At 38.5% G+C, this 19,684-nt stretch overlaps 1 protein-coding gene across 1 annotated transcript in view; it reads right to left on the bottom strand.

Annotated features, from left to right (window-relative positions):
* DTWD2 (DTW domain containing 2) overlaps nucleotides 1–19,684 on the bottom strand; it is a 156,776-nt gene that overhangs the window by 114,435 nt on the left and 22,657 nt on the right. Inside the window, exon 2 of the mRNA XM_032156600.2 lies at nucleotides 4,331–4,421. Coding sequence (XP_032012491.1) covers nucleotides 4,331–4,421 — 91 coding nt within the window. The remainder of the gene's footprint in view (nucleotides 1–4,330; nucleotides 4,422–19,684) is intronic.

Raw genomic sequence — 19,684 nt, 5'->3', positions numbered from 1 at the left:
ATATAATATATGTTGTTTTTCTATTTCTTGATTTATCAATTTTAGATATTATCCAAAAACTACCAATTATCATCATCATAACAGCTAATATTAAGGCACACAATTCTAAGTACAATACACAGAGAGAGAGAAATATATGTTTTGTCATATCCATTTTACTAACGAGGAAACTGAAACACAGAGATGTTAATTAACTTGCCCAAAGTTCCAGAGTTTATAGAACTATTAAGAATTTGAACTCAGGCAGTCTAGCTCCACAGCCCTTAAGTACTGCCTCTCATAACAAATGAGGATTTAGCTTTCTAATACCACTCCTTCCTCTCACATCTAATATTATTAGTTAAGTCAATAAACAGGGTTTGCATCTTCACGACTAAATATACATTGTTCACAAAGGCCAAATTGTTTAACACAAGATTATTTTCTTGTAAAGCTTTTTGTTATTTTTGAGATAGCTTTTCTATTTTTATCCTTAAGTAATTTTACATATACATATACTTACTCTTTGAAATGCTCCATCATATCACCTCCATATCATCTACTCCACCAAGTCTTCTTTTCCCAAAGCCCCCTCCTAGAGCCTATCTAAATGGTTTTTAATAACATTTTTATGGGAGAATCAAAAAACTAGCAAATCCCTTTTTCTTTTTTTATTGTATATATATTTTTTATTATACTTTAAGTTCTAGGGTACATGTGCACAACATGCAGGTTTGTTACATATGTATCCATGTGCCATGTTGCTGTGCTGCACCCATTAAGTCGTCATTTACATTAGGTATATCTCCTAATGCTATCCCTCCCCACACCCCCCACCCCACAACAGGCCCCAGGATGTGATGTTCCCCTTCCTGTGTCCAAGTGTTCTCATTGTTTAATTCCCACCTGTGAGTGAGAACATGCAGTGTTTGGCTTTTTGTCCTTGCGATAGTTTGCTGAGAATGATGGTTTCCATCATTCAAAGGACATGAACTCATCATTTTTTATGGCTGCATAGTATTCCATGGTGTATATTTGCCACATTTTCTTAATCCAGTCTATCACTCATGGACATCTGGGTTGGTTCCAAGTCTCTGCTATTGTGAGTAGTGCTGCAATAAACATACGTGTGCATGTGTCTTTATAGCAGCATGATTTATATTCCTTTGGGTATATACCCAGTAATGGGATGGCTGGGTCAAATGGTATTTCTAGTTCGAGATCCCTGAGGAATCGCCACACTGACTTCCACAATGGTTGAACTAGTTTACAGTCCCACCAACAGTGTAAAAGTGTTCCTATGTCTCCACATCCTCTCCAGCACCTGTTGTTTCCTGACTTTTTAATGATTGCCATTCTAACTGGTGTGAGACGATACCTCATTGTGGTTTTGATTTGCATTTCTCTGATGGCCAGTGATGATGAGCATTTTTTCATGTGTCTGTTGGCTGCATAAATGTCTTCTTTTGAGAAGTGTCTGTTCATATCCTTCGCCCACTTTTTGATGGGGTTGTTTTTCTCTTGTAAATTTGTTTGAGTTCTTTGTATATTCTGGATATTAGCCCTTTGTCAGATGAGTAGATTGCAAAAATTTTCTCCCATTCTGTAGGTTAGCAAATCCTTTTATTGGAAATGGTGTGCTGAAGTTAAGCGTAGGCACCCAAGCATTAATAAGTTAGATGAAAACTGGAAAATTCCTTTGCTGAGAATGGCTGGGCACAGTGGTTCACACCTATAGTCCCAGCTCTTAGGGAGGCAGAGGTTGGAGGATAACTTGAGCCATGGGTTTGAGACCTGCCTGGGCAATATAGCGAGACCCCGTTCTTAAAAACAGAAAATAATAATAATAGAAAATTCCTTTGCTGAGAAGGAAAAACTGTATCGATGCATTTGTACATGCATAAAAAACATTTGTAGCACACACAATGATGAAAGAATCATCTAAACCATGGATTAATAATGGTCAAAAATAAATTAAAAATAAGATATTTGAAAACGTTAAAAAAAAAAGGCCAAGCATGATGGCTCATGCCCGCAATCCTAGCACTGTGGGAGGCTGAGGCAGGAGGAACACTCGAGGCCATGAATTCAAGACCAGCCTGGGCAACATAGTGAGACCCCATCTCTACAAAAAATAGAAAGAAAACATTAATATTGCCACAAATCAATGAAAACAGCCACATTAAAAAAGCTATCATATCTGGAACCACACAATAATGAAAAGGCATCATACTGTGTATACTGCAAAACGAACGCAGTATTTGCCATCAAATGTCAAGTGGTTTGGGGTTTTGTTTTGTTTTTTTTAAGATAGGGTCTTGCTGTATAGCCCAGGCTGGAGTGCAATGTCACAATCATAGCTCATTGCAGCCTAAAACTCCTGGGCAGAAGGGATCCTCCCACCTCAGCCTCCCAAGTAGCTAGGCCTATAGGCATGTGCCACCACACTTGGCTAATTTTTTTATTTGTTTATAGAGATGGAGTCTCGCTATGTTGCCCAGGCTGGTCGCACACTTGTGGGCTCAAGTTATCCTCCTTCTTCAGCCTCCCAAAGTGCTGGAATTACAGGCATGAGCCACCGCTCCCAGCCTCAAAAGTCAGGTTTTAACCAAAATTGCTGTGGCCGGCAAGCTATCATTTTACATAAATTTGAGCTGTACAATGTTTTAAGTTTAACTGAAGTAAAATAGTGCTAGTGACCAAATTGCCATAATCCTGACAAAAACATGATGCTATTAAGACTGAGAAAAAGGTTAGGCTGGGTGTGGTGGCTCAAGCCTGTAATCCCAGCACATTGGGAGGCTTAGGCAGGCGAATCATGAGGTCAGGAGATCGAGACCATCCTGGCTAACACGGTGAAACCCCGTCTCTACTAAAAATACAAAACATTTGCCGGGCATTGTGGTGGGCGCCTGTAGTCCCAGCTACCTGGGAGGCCAAGGCAGGAGAATGGCATGAACCTGGAAGGTGGAGCTTGCAGTGAGCTGAGATTGCGCCACTGCACTCCAGCCTGGGTGACACAGTAAGACTCCGTTTCAAAAAAAAAAGAAAAAAAGGCTGAGAAAAAGGTTGTCTGCCAAATGGAGTAGTTAACAATTTGCAATAAAAGAAAAAATGTTTCAAGGCTGAGGCATGAGAATTGTTTGTACCTGGGAGGCAGAGATTGCAGTGAGCTGAGATTGTACCACTGTACTCCAGCCTGGGTGACAGAGGGAGACTCTGTCTCAAAAAGTAAATAAATAAATAAGTGTTTCATCATTTGAAGACAGAAAAGATTAATTTCTTTTATACCTCTGTTAAAGTCTTCAAGTGATCCAGACTTGAGAAATTTAAAAAATAATTATTCCTTCTTAGAAAGCTTGACTGCGTCTATGATGTCCTCAGTTCCTAAATACTGAAAGAGTTTTAACTGCAGTTTACAGTAAATACATCTCATAGTATGCATTGAGCAGTTTTGTATTAATTATAACTTCCTCCCCTCTTCATTATGCAGCTAATCAAGAGTTACAAACACATACACACACTGGCACATACGTATTTTACCTGTACAAGAGAGTGTTAATTTTAAAATCTTTACATATAACATGCATTATAAAATATACATGTTTCTTCTATTCATCTAAAATAAACCAAAAATTTATTTATACATTCACTTTGTAAGAGTAAAATGCCAAAGTTACTTCTTTTTTTTTTTTTTTTTTTTTGAGACGGAGTCTCGCTCTGTCACCCAGGCTGGAGTGCGGTGGCGCGATCTCGGCTAACTGCAAGCTCCACCTCCCAGGTTCACGCCATTCTCCTGCCTCAGCCTCTCCGAGTAGCTGGGACTACAGGCGCCCGCCACCACGCCCGGCTAATTTTTTGTATTTTTAGTAGAGACGGGGTTTCACCGTGGTCTCGATCTCCTGACCTCGTGATCCGCCCGCCTCGGCCTCCCAAAGTGCTGGGATTACAAGCGTGAGCCACCGCGCCCGGCCAATGCCAAAGTTACTTCTACTGGAGCAAGAAAAGACATCACGGAACATAAGCTATGACCAAAATTTAAAAAGCAATGATTTTCTTAGCTCTTTATTCACAAAATCTCACTTTTTCTTCATACAAAATTGTTGGAGTTTTAAATTTCTATACTACTCAGTAACATAGATTTTGTGAAATGTTATCTCTCTCTAGAGCATATGACTCTATACTATCAGATGAAATTAAAAAGAAACTATTTTTTCCAAAAGAGAAAGCATTTATCATCAACTTCTTTTCAGAAATGCTAAAGAGCTGGTAAGGATAAGTATGTTTATCTTTCTGTTTCCTCTTGTGGACTCATATTCTATTTGAAATCCTGTATTTTACAAAATCTTACCTCTGCTGGATGCTGAATTATGTACAAGTGGGTAGAGATATGCAGAGGGTGCGCTGGGAGAAACGGACACAAACACACTTTCTGAGGCCGGCTAAAGGGTAAAAAGAAAAATAAAACTGGTAAAGTTTTAAAAATACAATGATATAACAATTTTTTAAAATGACCTTAATCCCACTGCATTTATCCAAAGAGGTTTGCTAAAGCTGCATTCTTTTCAAAATGAAATACCAAGAATGAATTTAATCAATCAGACTTTAGACATGAGAATTTGGAGAAATTCATGTAAATTCTTTACCACTTATATAGATTAAGTACCTCAAAACAAAAATCTTATCTTAGTTATATTTAGAGAAAGAATACCTATAAGTTATCTGGTCCCTTTATTCAAAAAATGACACTTCTGATTTGCATTCCAAATCAAAAAGAGATCTCATATTAAAGAGAAACCTGGCAACTCTTCTATATCACTTTAAGTTGAGTAAACAATAAGATGATAAAATATTAGAATATAATTATCAACTAGAGAAAAATACTAATCAAACTTAGCCATCAATCAATACAGAGAGCTTACCAATTGTGAGAAGAAACTCAAATAGATGCCACCAAATTATACTTGGCTGGAATTATACTAGAAGAGTATTTGCTTTTCCATTTAACTTACCTTTTATTACTGTTTGTCATTTTTATTTTACTTACATTTTAGCGCTTTACTACTGTTTAGGTAACTCTTACACACAATATAAAGTTCAAATAGAATTAAAGGGTATACCTCCTATCTCTGTCCTCCAGCCTAGAGTATTCTCTTCCTTTAGGGGCAACCAATGACCGTTTTTTTATGTTCTTCCAAAGGTATTGTATGAATAAACATTTATATTTTACCATTAAATACTATATTTGGTATGTGTATTTATAATATGAAATTCATGACTGGGCACAGTGGCTCATGCCTGTAATCCCAGCACTTTGGGAGGCTGAGGTGGGAAGATCACCTGAGGTCAAGAGTTCAAGACCAGCCTGGCCAATGTGGTAAAACCCCAACTCTAATAAAAATGCAAAAATTAGCTGGGCATGGTGGTGGGTGTCTGTAATCCCAGCTACTAGAGAGGTTGAGGTAGGAGAGTTGCTTGAACCCAGGAGACGGAGGGTGCAGTGAGCCAGGACTGTGCCACTGCATTCCAGCCTGGGCGACAGAGCAAGACTCCATCTCAAAAAAAAAAAGGAAAGAAATTCATTAAATGGCCAGATCCCAGATATGGGAGTAAATTTTTCGCAAACAATCACAGGCAGATGTTATATGCCATTACAATAGTATACAAATAAATGTTATATTAAAGGGAATTTCCAATACCATACATACAACCTCATCACTGTTAACTCTTTCCTCAATTTTACTTCTGTGGAATTTTAGACTGAGATTAAGAAATGCTTATTAATAAACCATACGGTGTGGGTAAGTTGGCTCCAACATCTGTTAAACACACCCTCTCATTCTGCAAGAAACTGCCAAATCTATGCTCTGGATGAAGAAATTATCTAGATATCTTAGGCAGAAGTAAAATCATATTATACATGACTCCACCTCCTCTTTCCAACCCCACTGAACCTGGAATGGAAGTTTAACCCAAGGAAAATCAATACACCTGATTTCCAGTGACTTCTGAGATGATTTGCTATGATTGTTCTGCCCCACACTGGATTTCCTCTCAGGAATATGAGGAGATTTTTGAGATGGAATGTCTTTTTGTGGTCACAAGAGTAAACACAAAAGAGGGACAGACACCAATTGATGGAACAGGGTGCAATGACAAGCCATGGACTGGGCTGGGTTTTCGTATTTGATGAAAAAAAGCCTAAACACTAACTGATTTGTGAGAGGGTGGATAAAGAAAAAGGAGCATTAAACTTGACTATGCCTTTAGCTCCAGAGACCTCTTTAAGAGGAAATTGTTGGGCAGGTGGGGGAGGGCTAGTCACAGAATGAAACTGCAAGTCAGACCGGGTGTGAGGAGTGGAGGTGATAGAAGGATTATAGGGTGGAGGAGCAGAGGCCAAGGAAGAATTGGGACCAGGCTCGGCCTGGCGAGGGGCAGCCTGGGGAGGAGGGGAGAGGTCATATAGGTCTGCAGAAAAGGAGGATTCAAAGGACTCAGAGGTTGGGGTGGAGACTGAAGGAACAGACAGGAGAGAAAGAAGAAAGATTTGGGACGAGTCGCATTGGGAGCAGAGATTAGGAAGGGACTGATGTGAAAAAGAATGCCTCGAAGTCAGCCACCTCAGACCACTTGCCCATTTTACGAGAAGAATCATCTAGATCTTGTAGGATGGAGAAATCAAAAGTGCCATTTTCTGGCTACTTGGAAACATTGTCGAGTTTGTGTTGGGGTCAAGTGGTATTGCATAAGAAAATAAGGCATTTAGGTTTTGGATCAGGTGTGAGTTGAAGAGGTTTTAAGTTTTTGAGAACACAGGCTAAGAGAGAAGGAGGAGGAATGGAGGGTGGAAGATTGCCCATAGTGAAGGAAGCAAGCCCAGAGAAAAGAGAGGGTAGAGACATGGAGAGAAGGGGTGGGAGGGTACTTGCCCCGCCTCGGGGAAGTGGTGCTTGCCACCAACGTGAAGGATCAAGGCAAGCGTCCCCATGATGATCAGACACCTCTGAAATGTGGGTGAATAATCAGGCAGGTGTCCCCGCAGTGATTAAACACCAAGGGAAGGCTGTCTTCCCAAGTCTGTGGCTGGCACCGGAGTTTTAGGTTCACAGATAAAATGCGTCTCCTCTGTCTCTACCAGAAAAAGAAAGGAACTGAAATTAAGGGAAGGGAGAGATTGAAAGGTGGCGCAGAAATTGAAAGGAGAAAGGGGTTGAGGGATAGTGAGAGAGGACAGAGAAGAAAGTAAAAAGAGGCCGCTTACCCGATTTAAAATTGGTGAGATGTTCCTTGGGCTGGTTGGTCTGAGGACTAGAGGTCGTAGATGGATCCGTCTCACGGAGCAAAGAGCAGGAGGACAGGGGACTGATCTCCCAAGGGAGGTCCCCCAATCCGAGTCACAGCACCAAATGTTTCGACACCAAATGTCACGCGCGTCCGTGTGAAGAGACCACCAAAGAGGCTTTGTGTGAGCAATAAAGCTTTTTAATCACCTAGGTGCAGGCGGGCTGAGTCCAAAAAGAGTCAGCGAAGGGAGATAGGGGTGGGGCCGTTTTATAAGAGTTGGGTAGGTAGTGGAAAATTACAGACAAAGGGGTTGTTCTCTGGCAGGCAGGCGCCATTTTCACTTGTTTTGTGACTCTTCACTTGCTTCAGGCCATCTGGATGTATACGTGCAGGCTTGGGCTCAAAGGCCTGACAGGAACCTTTAAGAACATTTAGAAACTCTATTCCAAAAGTCTATTTAAAAGTTGGTTGTCTGGAACTGGTTAGATTATTAGCCCACAACAGCAAAGTCTTTAACCCATAAATCTGCAATATTTACAATATTATTTTAAGTACAGTATCTAACCAGGACTACATTGTTTATGCTCCAAGACAACGCCTCTCATCTTGTTTGCAAGTCTCTGTTACTCCCAGGGCTGAATTCACTTTCTTTTATTTTAGTCATATGTATTTCCTTTAGATTCCTATTAATACTTCCATTTAAACACTTGACCACATATGACAAAATTTTGTTTTCACATCTTCCTCTGACTTCTAGATGATGAACCCTCTAAGAGCAGGGTTTTCATTTAATTTTTGTATCCCCTAGTACAGTGATTCCCAAACTTCTGCTGTTATCAGAATCACCTAGAGGACTCATTAAACTAGACAGCTGAGCCACAGCCCTCAGAGCTTTTGATTCAGTAAGCCTGAGAATGTGCATTTCTAACAAATTCCTAGGTGGTGATGATGCTGCTGGTGGGTAAGTAGTGAGAGGGTGAAGAATGTAAGACCACAGTTTGATGTGCAAGGCTCTAGAGGTGTCCGCCCCAGTGGGTTTTATTTTTCAAGTGACTTGAATTCATTCACATCTACATCCTGCCCACTTACCCATTCCTGTCTACATCTGAAGGTTGGCAAAGCTTGATGAACTTTTGTAAGAAGTAGTAATCAAAGAATAATAAACAACAAAGCTATGGACAAAATGGCTTACCTAAAACCCTTCCCTCTGCATGAAAATTTGACCTTTCCTTAATTAACGAGCTCTGTTACCCTGGCAACATGATAACTATATTGCTAAGCAACACAGTATGTGATTTAAATGACAACTGACTGATAGATTGATTGCATATGGACTAGGACCTATAAAGACCCTATGGGGACACCATACTTTGGGCTTCCCTAAATTGGAACCCTAGAAACTTGCTAGAGAGTTGTTACAAAAGATGTTGGCTCCTACGGGCATAAAGTTATTAGGCTACCATATCTGCCTAGTGTGGAACATATCACCTTCCACCTGAGCTGGACTGCTATGCCAGACTGCCACAAGGATGACAGCGGAAAAAGGTCATCTAAGGTTGCTCTACAATGCCACAAATGCAAGTTTGTGCCTCCTGGCCTATATCTTTCTGGTATTAGGTGTGGCCTAAAGTAGTCTTATGCACCTGAATGTCTAGCAACTGGTGCTCTGCCTGGTATCTTATCCCAGATATCTGCAGAGCTTAAAGATTCACTTAGACCAGGTCTTTGCTCCAATGCCCCATTCTAAAATAATCCAAGGCGAGGCATGGTGGCTCATGCCTATAATCTCAGAATTTGGGGAGGGTGAGGAGAAAGGATCACTTGAGCACAGGAATTCGAGATCAGCCTGGGAAACATAGCAAGACCGCATCTCTACTAAAAACTTAAAAATTAGCCAGACACAGTGGTGCACACCTGTAGTCCCAGCTACTGGGGAGGCTGAAGCAGGAAGAATGCTCAAACCCAGGTGTTTGAGGATGCAGTGAGCTATGATCACACCACTGTACTCCAGCCTGGGCAACAGAGAGAGAAAGACCCTGGGAATCAACCAATCCATCAATCAAATGATCCACCTTTTCTCTCACTATCGCTCTCTATCCCCTTATTCTGACTGATTTTTCTTCACAGCATTTTACTACTATTTGACATTATGTTAGGTGAATGTGGGTTTCCTTCTCTAAAATATAAGCTACAGGGAGGCAAAGACTTAGCCTACCTTTTTCACTGCTATATCCCCAGCACCTGGCATAGTAGGCACTCAATAGATATTGCTGAATACATAAAGGAATTTTTTTTTTTTCAGACAAGTGTCACTCTGTCACCCAGGCTGGAGTGCAGTGGCATGATCTCAGCTCACTGCAACCTCTGCCTCCCGGTTCAAGCAATTCTCATGCCTCAGCCTCGTGAGTAGCTGAGGTTAGAGGTGTGCACCACCACACCTGGCTAATTTTTGTATTTGAATAATTAATGTATTTTTGGATTTTTTTTGTAGAGGTGAACTTTCTCAAATTCCTGGCCTCAAGTGATCCACCCGCTTCGCCCTCCCAAAGTGCTGAAGTTACAGGCGTGAGCCACCGTGCCCAGCCTGAGGGAATATCTTTACGTTCCGTCTTCTCTAAACCTTGGAATGCTTTTCTCCTCCTATACAATTTTCTATCCCATTCGTTCATTTTCTTTTATATATCAAAGTTTGATTTCTCCTTTACACCCTCTCTGGTACTTAAGTAATTCATTTGTATTACAAATGAAATTCAGAGTGTCAGGTCTTCCTTTATTATACTTTGTGATCATTTTGATAAGTGATCGCACATAAAAGGCAAAAATATTTACTGAAGAAAATAGTTACTAAAAAAATAGCTAAGCAATTTATGTGTAAACACTATAAGCGTGATGTAACCTAAAACTAATTGCTTTAACTCATGATTTTATATGCTCACAAAACATCATTATCTATTTACTTTAAAGCATATTCTCTTTATTAACCTAATTTTAATTACAATTACTTCAAACTAATAAAACTGTAGTTCTTTAAAACATTTCAACTAGCTTTATATTTAGCAAGTTACTTCATAAGACGCATTTCTGCTTATTACCGTACTATCAATCTTTCCTCCCCAACAATGCTCTGCATGCATGGTAATGGTGATTAGCTGACCAACTGTTAAACCACCTCTTCCTAAACTAGTCGGTAAGTGCAGAGTAACTGTTCTCCTCATTCTAAAACCTCTCTAGAAGGTTTAAATATTTAAATTAATAATGAATTGAATAATTTATAAATTCAACAAATTTTTATTCAAATATTTACTGCATACCTAAGTGCCAGATATTAGGCACTTGAGACAATAAAATGAACAAAGATTCCTGCCCTCAGGGAGCTTATTTGTTCTCACTGTGCCAGAAATAATCTTTTAAAAGTTCCTTGCTTCTCCAGGCATAGTAGGGTGCAGCTACTCGGGAGGCTAAGGCAGGAGGATCACTTCAGCCCACTTTGAGGCTGTAGTAGTACACCCAGCGAAAAGCCACTATGCTCCAGCCTGGACAACACAGCAAGACCTCCATCTCTTAAAAAAAAGTTCCTTGCTTCCTATGAACTATTATACTTGACAGGCAAAAAATATCACATAACTATATATCAAAACTGATCATTTGTAAATAATTATTCTTTTTTTTTAAATCAAGCTACCTCTAGAATTTATATAGATATGAGGAATAAAAACTAATATCTAAAGAAATATAAACTGGTCAACTGGGTATGGGTTTGGGGAATAACTATTATAATGTCACTACCAATGTTATTGTCTTGCTATGTGACTTTGGGCATGTCACAGATTTTCAATTTCCTCCCTTACAAAACTGGTAACAATAAGGCAACAAGAGAGTTCTGGGGAATAACTACTGCGTTACAGGCAAACATTCTAGCTATTATTTTGAGCTAATTTATAACAGACTGACCAAAATAGGTGCTGAGATTTTTCCCTTTTCTATATTTATAATGTATTTACAATGTATTTTTCCGCTCATGGGGGTTTATCTTCTTTAAAACCTATACAACCCAATTAATGTTAATTACATTCTTAAAATATAAATGAAACCTTCAAATCATTTCCCCAAGGAAATTCTGTGAAATAACCTTTTTCTTCTTCTCTCATTAATGACGTAAAAATAAATACATGGGCTTCCTGTCAGACTACGACTGACTTACTTCCTAAACAAATGCTGTAATACAAAGGTAATGTGTATCACTCTGGGCATACTATCTCTGACAGCCTGTGGGCTAATAAAATTATATTTGACATATGACTAGAGATGCTAGGACCTACAAAAACATCTTTCAAAGCTTTAATTAAATTTCTTATATAATATTCACTGAAAGCTTTTTTCTCACAGTACTGAGTTTAATCAAGGTAATCTCAAATAAGTAAACTTTAAAGATTAGTGAACAGATTTACAAGTACTCTTTTTAAAGAGTACTAAACAAAAGCAAATGTGGAACCCAGAAAAATGGTTTACCTTACATTTACCAATACTTAACAAAATTTTTATACTCCTAACATAGTGAAAAAGCAAAGAACAAAAAGTTTCATAGCTTTTCATTCAACTAGTTGAAGAGATACACTGCATTACACATAAAAATGGCAACAATGTTCCAATTTTAAAACTGGCTTTGGAAAACTAAATACCATAGTGCCCTCTGCTGTCATTTTAAAGAAACTAAAGTGATCTGTAAGATAAAGTCATTGTCAAATTTCTGAAACTATATATTCAACATAACCAATAAAAGTAGAAACAGGTTTACATTATTAACATTATAATACATTTTCATCTCCAAAATAGAAGTAGGTAACATCTTCCATGTCTGACTGCTTCAAGTACAAATAACAATAATATTCCCATACCCTGCAAAACTGTTTTACTTACTAGATTCTCTTATAACTGGCTTTAGGAGTGGAGGAAGGATAGACTTAGAAAAAATATACTGTTGTGATTTTTTTTTTCTCGGACATAGTCTTGCTCTGTCACCCAGGCTGGGGTGCAGTGGCATGATCTCGGCTCACTGCAACCTCCGTATCCCAGGTACAAGCAATTCTCCTGCCTCAGCCTCCCGAGTAGCTGGGATTACAGGGGCATGCCACCATGCCTGGCTAATTTTTGTATTTTTAGTAGAGATGGAGTTTCACCACGTTGGCAAAGATGGTCTCGAACTCCCGACCTCGTGATCCGCCTACCTCAGCCTCACAAAGCGCTGGGATTACAGGCATGAGCCACCGCACCCAGCCACTGTTGTGATTTTTAAATCACAGTGTGAAGTTGTCTTATACTACAACAGTGATGTATATAATATATATCTGTTTTAAATATATATATACATATATATATACATATATATACATATATATATACATATATATGTATATATATATAGTTTTTTTTTCTTTTTGTGAATTGGGCAGCCTCCCACAAAGGAATAGATTCAGAGACACTCCCAGGAATAAACATCTTTAGATGAGAGTTTCAGAGACCTGTGCCCCGGAGGGCATGCCTAGAGCAGTGAAAAAATTATCAAGTTTATTTGAATTGCGGACTTGCATCTTACTATCCTTAACAGGGAATCTCACCCTAAATATATATTGTGCTTTGAGATAATAAATAATAGTAGTGAGACTCCATTACACTATCGTTACTGACCAAAACATTTTTAAAGACTTTATCTCACCAATACTTCTTCCTTTTTTGATATCTAGTTTTGTGTATGTTTTATGAGGTGCATCATATACTAATATATAATAAGTGTGTGTAATTAGAGAAAAATAAGCCTACCTATTAAAATGCACCCTAATTTTTTTAAATCAACTGCAGTATGTAATCAAAATAATTATATCACTGACCTAGACATGTTTGTTCCTACTAGATCTATAATTGATATAAGTTTTCATATGAAACCAGAAGTTGGTTATTTGAAAGAATAAGTAAGACAGACCACTGGTGGCCAGGCACGGTGGCTCACACCTCTAGTCCCAGCACTTTCGGAGGCCAAGGTGGGCAGATCACGAGGTCAGGAGCTCGAAACATCCTGGCTAACACAGTGAAACCCCGTCTCTACTAAAAATACAAAAAGAAAATTAGCCGGGCGTGGTGGCAGGCGCCTATAGTCCCAGTTACTCCAGAGGCTGAGGCAAGAGAATGGCATGAATCCAGGAGGCAGAGTTTGCAGTGGGCCGGGATCACGCCACTGCACTCCAGCCTGGGCAACAAAGCAAGACTCCGTCTCAAAAACAAAAAAACAAAAAAAAGACCACTGCCTAGACCAATAAAGAAAAAAAGAAAATCCAAATAAAGAATCAGAAATGACAAAGATAACACTAACACCAACCCAATAGAAAGACAAAAAAAAAAAGACTATTATGAACACCTCCACGCACATAAACTAGAAAATCTAGAAGAAATGGAAACTACAGGCCAATATCCTTGATGAACATAAATGCAAAAATCCTCAAAAAAATATTAGCAAACCGAATCCAGCAGCACATCAAAAACAAATTCACCGCAATCTGATCAAGTAGGTTTTATCCTTAGGATGCAAGTATGGTTCAATACATGCAAATCAATAAATGTGATTCATCACACAAAGAGAACTAAAAACAAAAACCACATGATCATATCAATAGATGCAGAAAAGGCTTTCAATAAAATCCAGCATCACTTCATGTTAAAAATCTTCAACAAACTAGGCACTAAAGGAACTTACCTCAAAATAATAGGAGCCATCTAAGCCAAATCCACAGCCAACATCATACGGAACGGGCAAAAGCCAAAAGCATTCCCCTTGAGAACTGGAACATGACAAGTCTGCTCACTCTCACCACTCCTATTTAACATTTTACTGGAAGTCCTGGCCAGAGAAATCAGGCAAGGGAAATAAAAGACATTCAAATAGAAACAAAGAAAGTCAAACTATCTCTGTTTGCAGACAATATTCTTTTTTACCTAGAAAACCCCATAGTCTGCCCAAAAGCTCCTAGATCTGATAAACAACCTCAGCAAAGTTTCGGGATACAAAATCAATGAAAAAAAATCAGTAGCATTTCTATACACCAATAATGTCCAAGCTGAGCGCCAAATCAAGAACACAATCCCACTCACAATAGACACAAAAAGAATAAAAATACTTAGGAATATAGCTAACCAAGGAGGTAAAAAAATTTCTACAATGAGAATTACAAAGCACTGCTCAAAGAAATCAGAGATGACACAAACAAATGGAAAAGCATCCCAAGCTCATTGATAGGAAGAGTCAACATTGTTAAAATGACCATACTACCCAAAGCAATATACAGATTCAATCCTATTTCTATCAAACTACCAATGACATTCTTCACTGAATCAGAAAAAAAAACTATTCTAAAATTCATATGGAACCAAAAAAGAGCCTAAATAACAACTGCAATTCTAAGCAAAAAGAACAAAGCTGGAGCAAACACATTACCAGACTTCAAACTATACTATAATGCTACAGTAACCAAAACAGCATGGTACTGGTACAAAAACAGACATACAGATTAATTGTACAGAATGGAGTAAAGCCACATACCTACAACCCTCTGATCTTCAACAAAGCTGACAAAAACAAACAATGGAGAAAGGATTCCCTATTCAATAAATGGTGCTGGGATAAGTAGCAAGCTGTATGTAGAAGACTGAAACTAGACCTCTTCCTTACACCATATACAAAAGTCAACTCAAGATGGATTAAAAACTTCAATGTAAAACCTAAAACTATAAAAATCCTGAAAGATAAACTAGAAAACACCACTGTAGATGTAGGCACTGGCAAAGATTTTATGATGAAGATGCTAAAAGCAACTGCAACAAAAATTAAAATTGACAAATGGGACCTAATTAAACTAAAAAGTTTCTGCAAAGCAAAAGATAAGTCAACAGAGTAAACAAACAACTCATAAAATGGGAGAAAATATTTGCAAACTATGCATCTGACAAAGGTCTAATATTCAGAATCTGTAAGAAACTTAAATCTACAAGCAAAAAAAACCCATTAAAACGTGAGCAAAACACATAAACAGACATTTTTCAAAATAAGACATATACAAGGCAAAGAAGCATATGGAAAAATGCTCAACATCACTAATCACCAGAGAAATGCAAATCAAAATCACAATGAGATACCAGCTCACACCGGTAAGAATGGCTATTATTAAAATGTCAAAAAAACAAGAGATGCTGGCAAGGCTCCAGATAAAAGGGAATACTTATATACTGCTGGTGGGAATGTAAATTAGCTCAGACACTATGGAAAGCGGTTTAGCAATTTCTCAAAGAACTTAAAACAGAATTCCCATTCCATCCAGCAATCCCATAATATCCAAAGGAATATAAACTGTTCTACCATAAAGATCCATGCACATATATGTTCACTGCAGCCCTGTTCACCAAAGGAAAGACATGTAATCAACCTAAATGAGCATCAGTGGTAGACTGGATAAAGAAAATGTGGTACATATACACCATGGAATATTATGCAGCCATAAAAAAAGAACAAAATCATGTCCTTTACAGCAACATGGAGCTGGAGACCATTATCCTAAGTGAACTAACGCAAGAACAGAAAACCAAACACTGCATATTCTCACTTATAAGTGGGAGCTAAACATTGAGTACACATGGATGCCAAGAAGGAAACAATAGACATTGAGGCCTAATTGAGGGTGGAGGGTGGGAATAGGGTGAGGATCAAAAAATTACCTAGTAGATACAATGCTCCATACCTGGGTGACAAAATAATATGTACATAAAACCTCCATGACACACAATTCATCTATAGCTCCAACCTGCACATGTACCCCTGAAACTAAAATAAAAGTTAAAAAAAAAGTTTTATTGAGTGTTATAATTAAGAAAGCTTCAGAGAGGCCATATGCCTAGAGAACAAACGTCTCGTGTCTAGAGAGATGAATATATACAGCAGCTAGAAAAGCCCCTACTAAAACTGTGATGACAGTTATGGATCAACGAAGACTGAGAATTTTATCATAATCATCTTACATTCAGTTAACCTATTATTTACTTCCTTTCTTTTTATAGAAATATAAACAAATATAAAATATAGCAAACAGCTTTCTTAACAGGAAATTAATTTAATCACTCTTTCCTCTGCAAATTATTATTTTATATTTCCATAGTTTGTCTTAAATGTTACTTAGACATGTTTTCTCTCATAATTAATTCACTATATGTTCTAAAGGAAACAATTTCTTAATCATTTTTGTATTATCCCAGCTGTGCCTTTCCTGGGTACTAGATATTGAATAAATAATGATTGGACAAATAAAGAATGTCCACATGATTTATTCAAACTGAGCCTCCAGGTCCTCACGCAACAGAATCCTCTGCTCCTTATTCACTGGCTGCATGAACATCCATCCTTATAAGCAGGAATCAAAGGTTAAAGTAGAGATATTCTGCATAGAATAGAATGAAAAGACAACGTTATTAGGAAACATACCTATTTTGCTTATTCTCTCATCTCCTTTTCTTATCTAAAAACTGTCTATATTTTAAAACACAGATTTTTGTATACTTGCTTTATTGGGGGGGCATACTTCCTCATTTTACATCAATGTCCATTTTCCCAAAAAAGCACAAAAAGAGTTAAAAATTTTCTTTGCTACAAAGTAAATATATTAAGATTTAGGTTAGTGTTACCTTACTACATAAGAGAATACAATAGTGCTACGAATAAGCCACTGATTTTGAGAGTTAAAATCTTTGTTGCCGGGCGCGGTGGCTCATGCCTGTAATCCCAGCACTTTGGGAGGCCAAGGAGGGCGGATCACCTGAGGTCAGGAGTTCAAGACCAGCTTCAACATGGAGAAACCCCATCTCTACTAAAAATACAAAATTAGCCAGGCGTGGTGGTGCATGCCTGTAATCCCAGCTACTCAGGAGGCTGAGGCAAGAGAACTCCTTGAACCTGGGAGGCAGAGATTGTGGTGAGCTGAGATCACGCCATTGCACTCCAGCCTGGGCAATAAGAGCGAAACTCCATCTCAAAAAAAAAAAAAATTCTTTGTTATAAATTAGAGAAAATATATTAAGATTTAGGTTAGTATTACATTACTATATAAGAGAATACAATAGTGCTACAAATAAGCCACTGATTTTGATGCCTTTCCCCTGAAAAAGTGGTTTTCATCAATGCAACACGTATATACAGCTAAGAATTGAGTACAACTGAAAGTACCAGAATGACAAAATTCCCATCACGAGGCAATTTATTTATGGTGAACTGCCGCATTAACAAACGAAAAATTATTAATTTGCCCATAACTTCTGACTCTAAAAAAAAATCCTAAAAGAAGCTGGATATTAGCAAAACAGACTAATTTCATAAACAGTAATGATATTTCATGTAGAAGAAAAAGGAAGTGGGATTAGGGAATAAAAACAAAAGAGGGGAGGAAAAGGAGAAGGGAGAGGAAGAGAAGAGACAGATAAAGACAAAGAATTTAACACTTATTGCACACTTTTACGTTTTAGGCACTATGCTACTTTATTTAATTCTCACAAAACCAGTCAGCAGGAGGTAGTATTTTTAGCCTAACTTAAAGATGATGAAACTAAGGCTTAGAGAGGTTAAGCAAATTTTTCAAGAGAAAACAGAGATGGGGCTAGAGCATGGTTTTGTCTGATTCCAAAACGCATGCCTTTAATCAATACATTTGACTGAGTCCATATAAGCAGTTAATGTTCAATGAAAAGTCTTAACACATAGCTCTATCCAGCTGTCCTAGACCCCAGAAGACCTAGCACTAGAATTAAAACATTTGGAGATAAATAAACAAACCTGAGGGTCTAAAGAGGATCCAGAAGCAAAAGATCAAAGCCAAAATATTCATAAAATTCCTCAGTATAAAATGGCTAAAAGCAATTAAGGATAGGTGGTTAAAGATACCGTAAGAAATATGAAGAGGCTGACCCACAGGAAGCTAACAATATCATAGAGAAAAAAGACAAAGTAAGGAGTTAGAAGAAACTATTCAAACTTGGGAGATAGCTAGAAGGATAAGAAATCGTTTCATGCAAGACATGGAACTTCAGCTGGACCTTGAAACAGATTATGATTGCAGACAGCACAGATGAGGAAGGAGCTTTTCACAGAGAAAGAATAACAGAACAAAGGCATGGAGCCAAGCATTAAAAAGCACCTGTTTTGGGGGAGCAGTTCAGTGTAGCTGGAGAAAGGGGTGTGTGGAGGAGGAAGAGATGAGTGGACAGGCTGAGGACTGACCTGCAGGACTTGGATGTTACACAAAAGATTCTGAACTCCTTTCTTTACCTAAAATATAAGCACTGAAGGTCTCCAGGAAAGGAATAAAATGAGCAGACAGACATGTTAAAAATATAAAGAACTTCAATAAAAGGGAATTGAACAGATGACAAAATGGAGTTTAGAAAACTACTTCAATTAGCACAGGACTGAAAAAATTCATTGCCGAGTGATGGCACAGAGAGAAGCCAGGTACTAAAGAGTAGTTTAAATACCACCTCCCCTGTAAAGTTCCAAGCAGGGGTCCCTCCCACCTCTGCACTTCTAAATCACACTATTCATGTTATATTACAATTATTGGCTTACCTGTGTTTCTTCCCTTAAAGTTCCTTACGGTAATAACCAACTTTCATTCATTTTAATACCCCCAGTACCTAACTTGGTGAAAAAAGACAAATAATAAGCATTCGCAGGCCACGTGCAGTGGCTCACACCTGTAATCCCAGTACTTTGGGAAGCCAAGGCGTGTGGACCACTTGAGGTCAGGTGTTCAAGACCAGCCTGGCCAACATGGTAAAACCTCATCTCTATTAAAAATACAAAAATTAGCCAGGCGTGGTGGCTCACGCTTGTAATTCCAGCTACCTGGGAGGCTGAGGCAGGAGAATCACTTGAACTCGGGAGGTGGAGTTACGGTGGTTGCAGTGAGCCAAGATTGCACCACTACACTCCAGCCTGAGCAACAGAGCAAGACTCCACCTCAAAAAAAAAAAAAAAAATTTGCAGAATGAAACATCTCAGATGTGTTTACTCATTAATGAGATATGACTGCAGGATGAGATTGGTTCCAAATTATACTTCATATAAGGCACCAAGTTGTGGTCATTTGGTGGCTGAAAGAGATGCCAGGAAGAAGTATCTCTTAATTCCTTGTTTTTCACTTGCCTTGGGCATTATGCATATACCAGTATTTATCTTGAGAAACTCATAAAGGTATCAGCTATGGTTTGGGTGCAGTCACGCATTGCCTAGAAAAATACCCTGCCCTAGCTGGGAGCAGTGGCTCACGCCTGTAATCCCAGCACTTTGGGAGGCCAAGGTGGGCGGATCACGAGGTCAGGAGATCGAGACCATCCT

Source organism: Hylobates moloch, unplaced genomic scaffold (assembly GCF_009828535.3).
Source record: "Hylobates moloch isolate HMO894 unplaced genomic scaffold, HMol_V3 SCAFFOLD_6, whole genome shotgun sequence".
Classification (NCBI taxonomy): domain Eukaryota; kingdom Metazoa; phylum Chordata; class Mammalia; order Primates; family Hylobatidae; genus Hylobates; species Hylobates moloch.
Note: the sequence above shows the minus strand (reverse complement) of the source record. Positions and strands in the feature narration are given on the sequence as shown.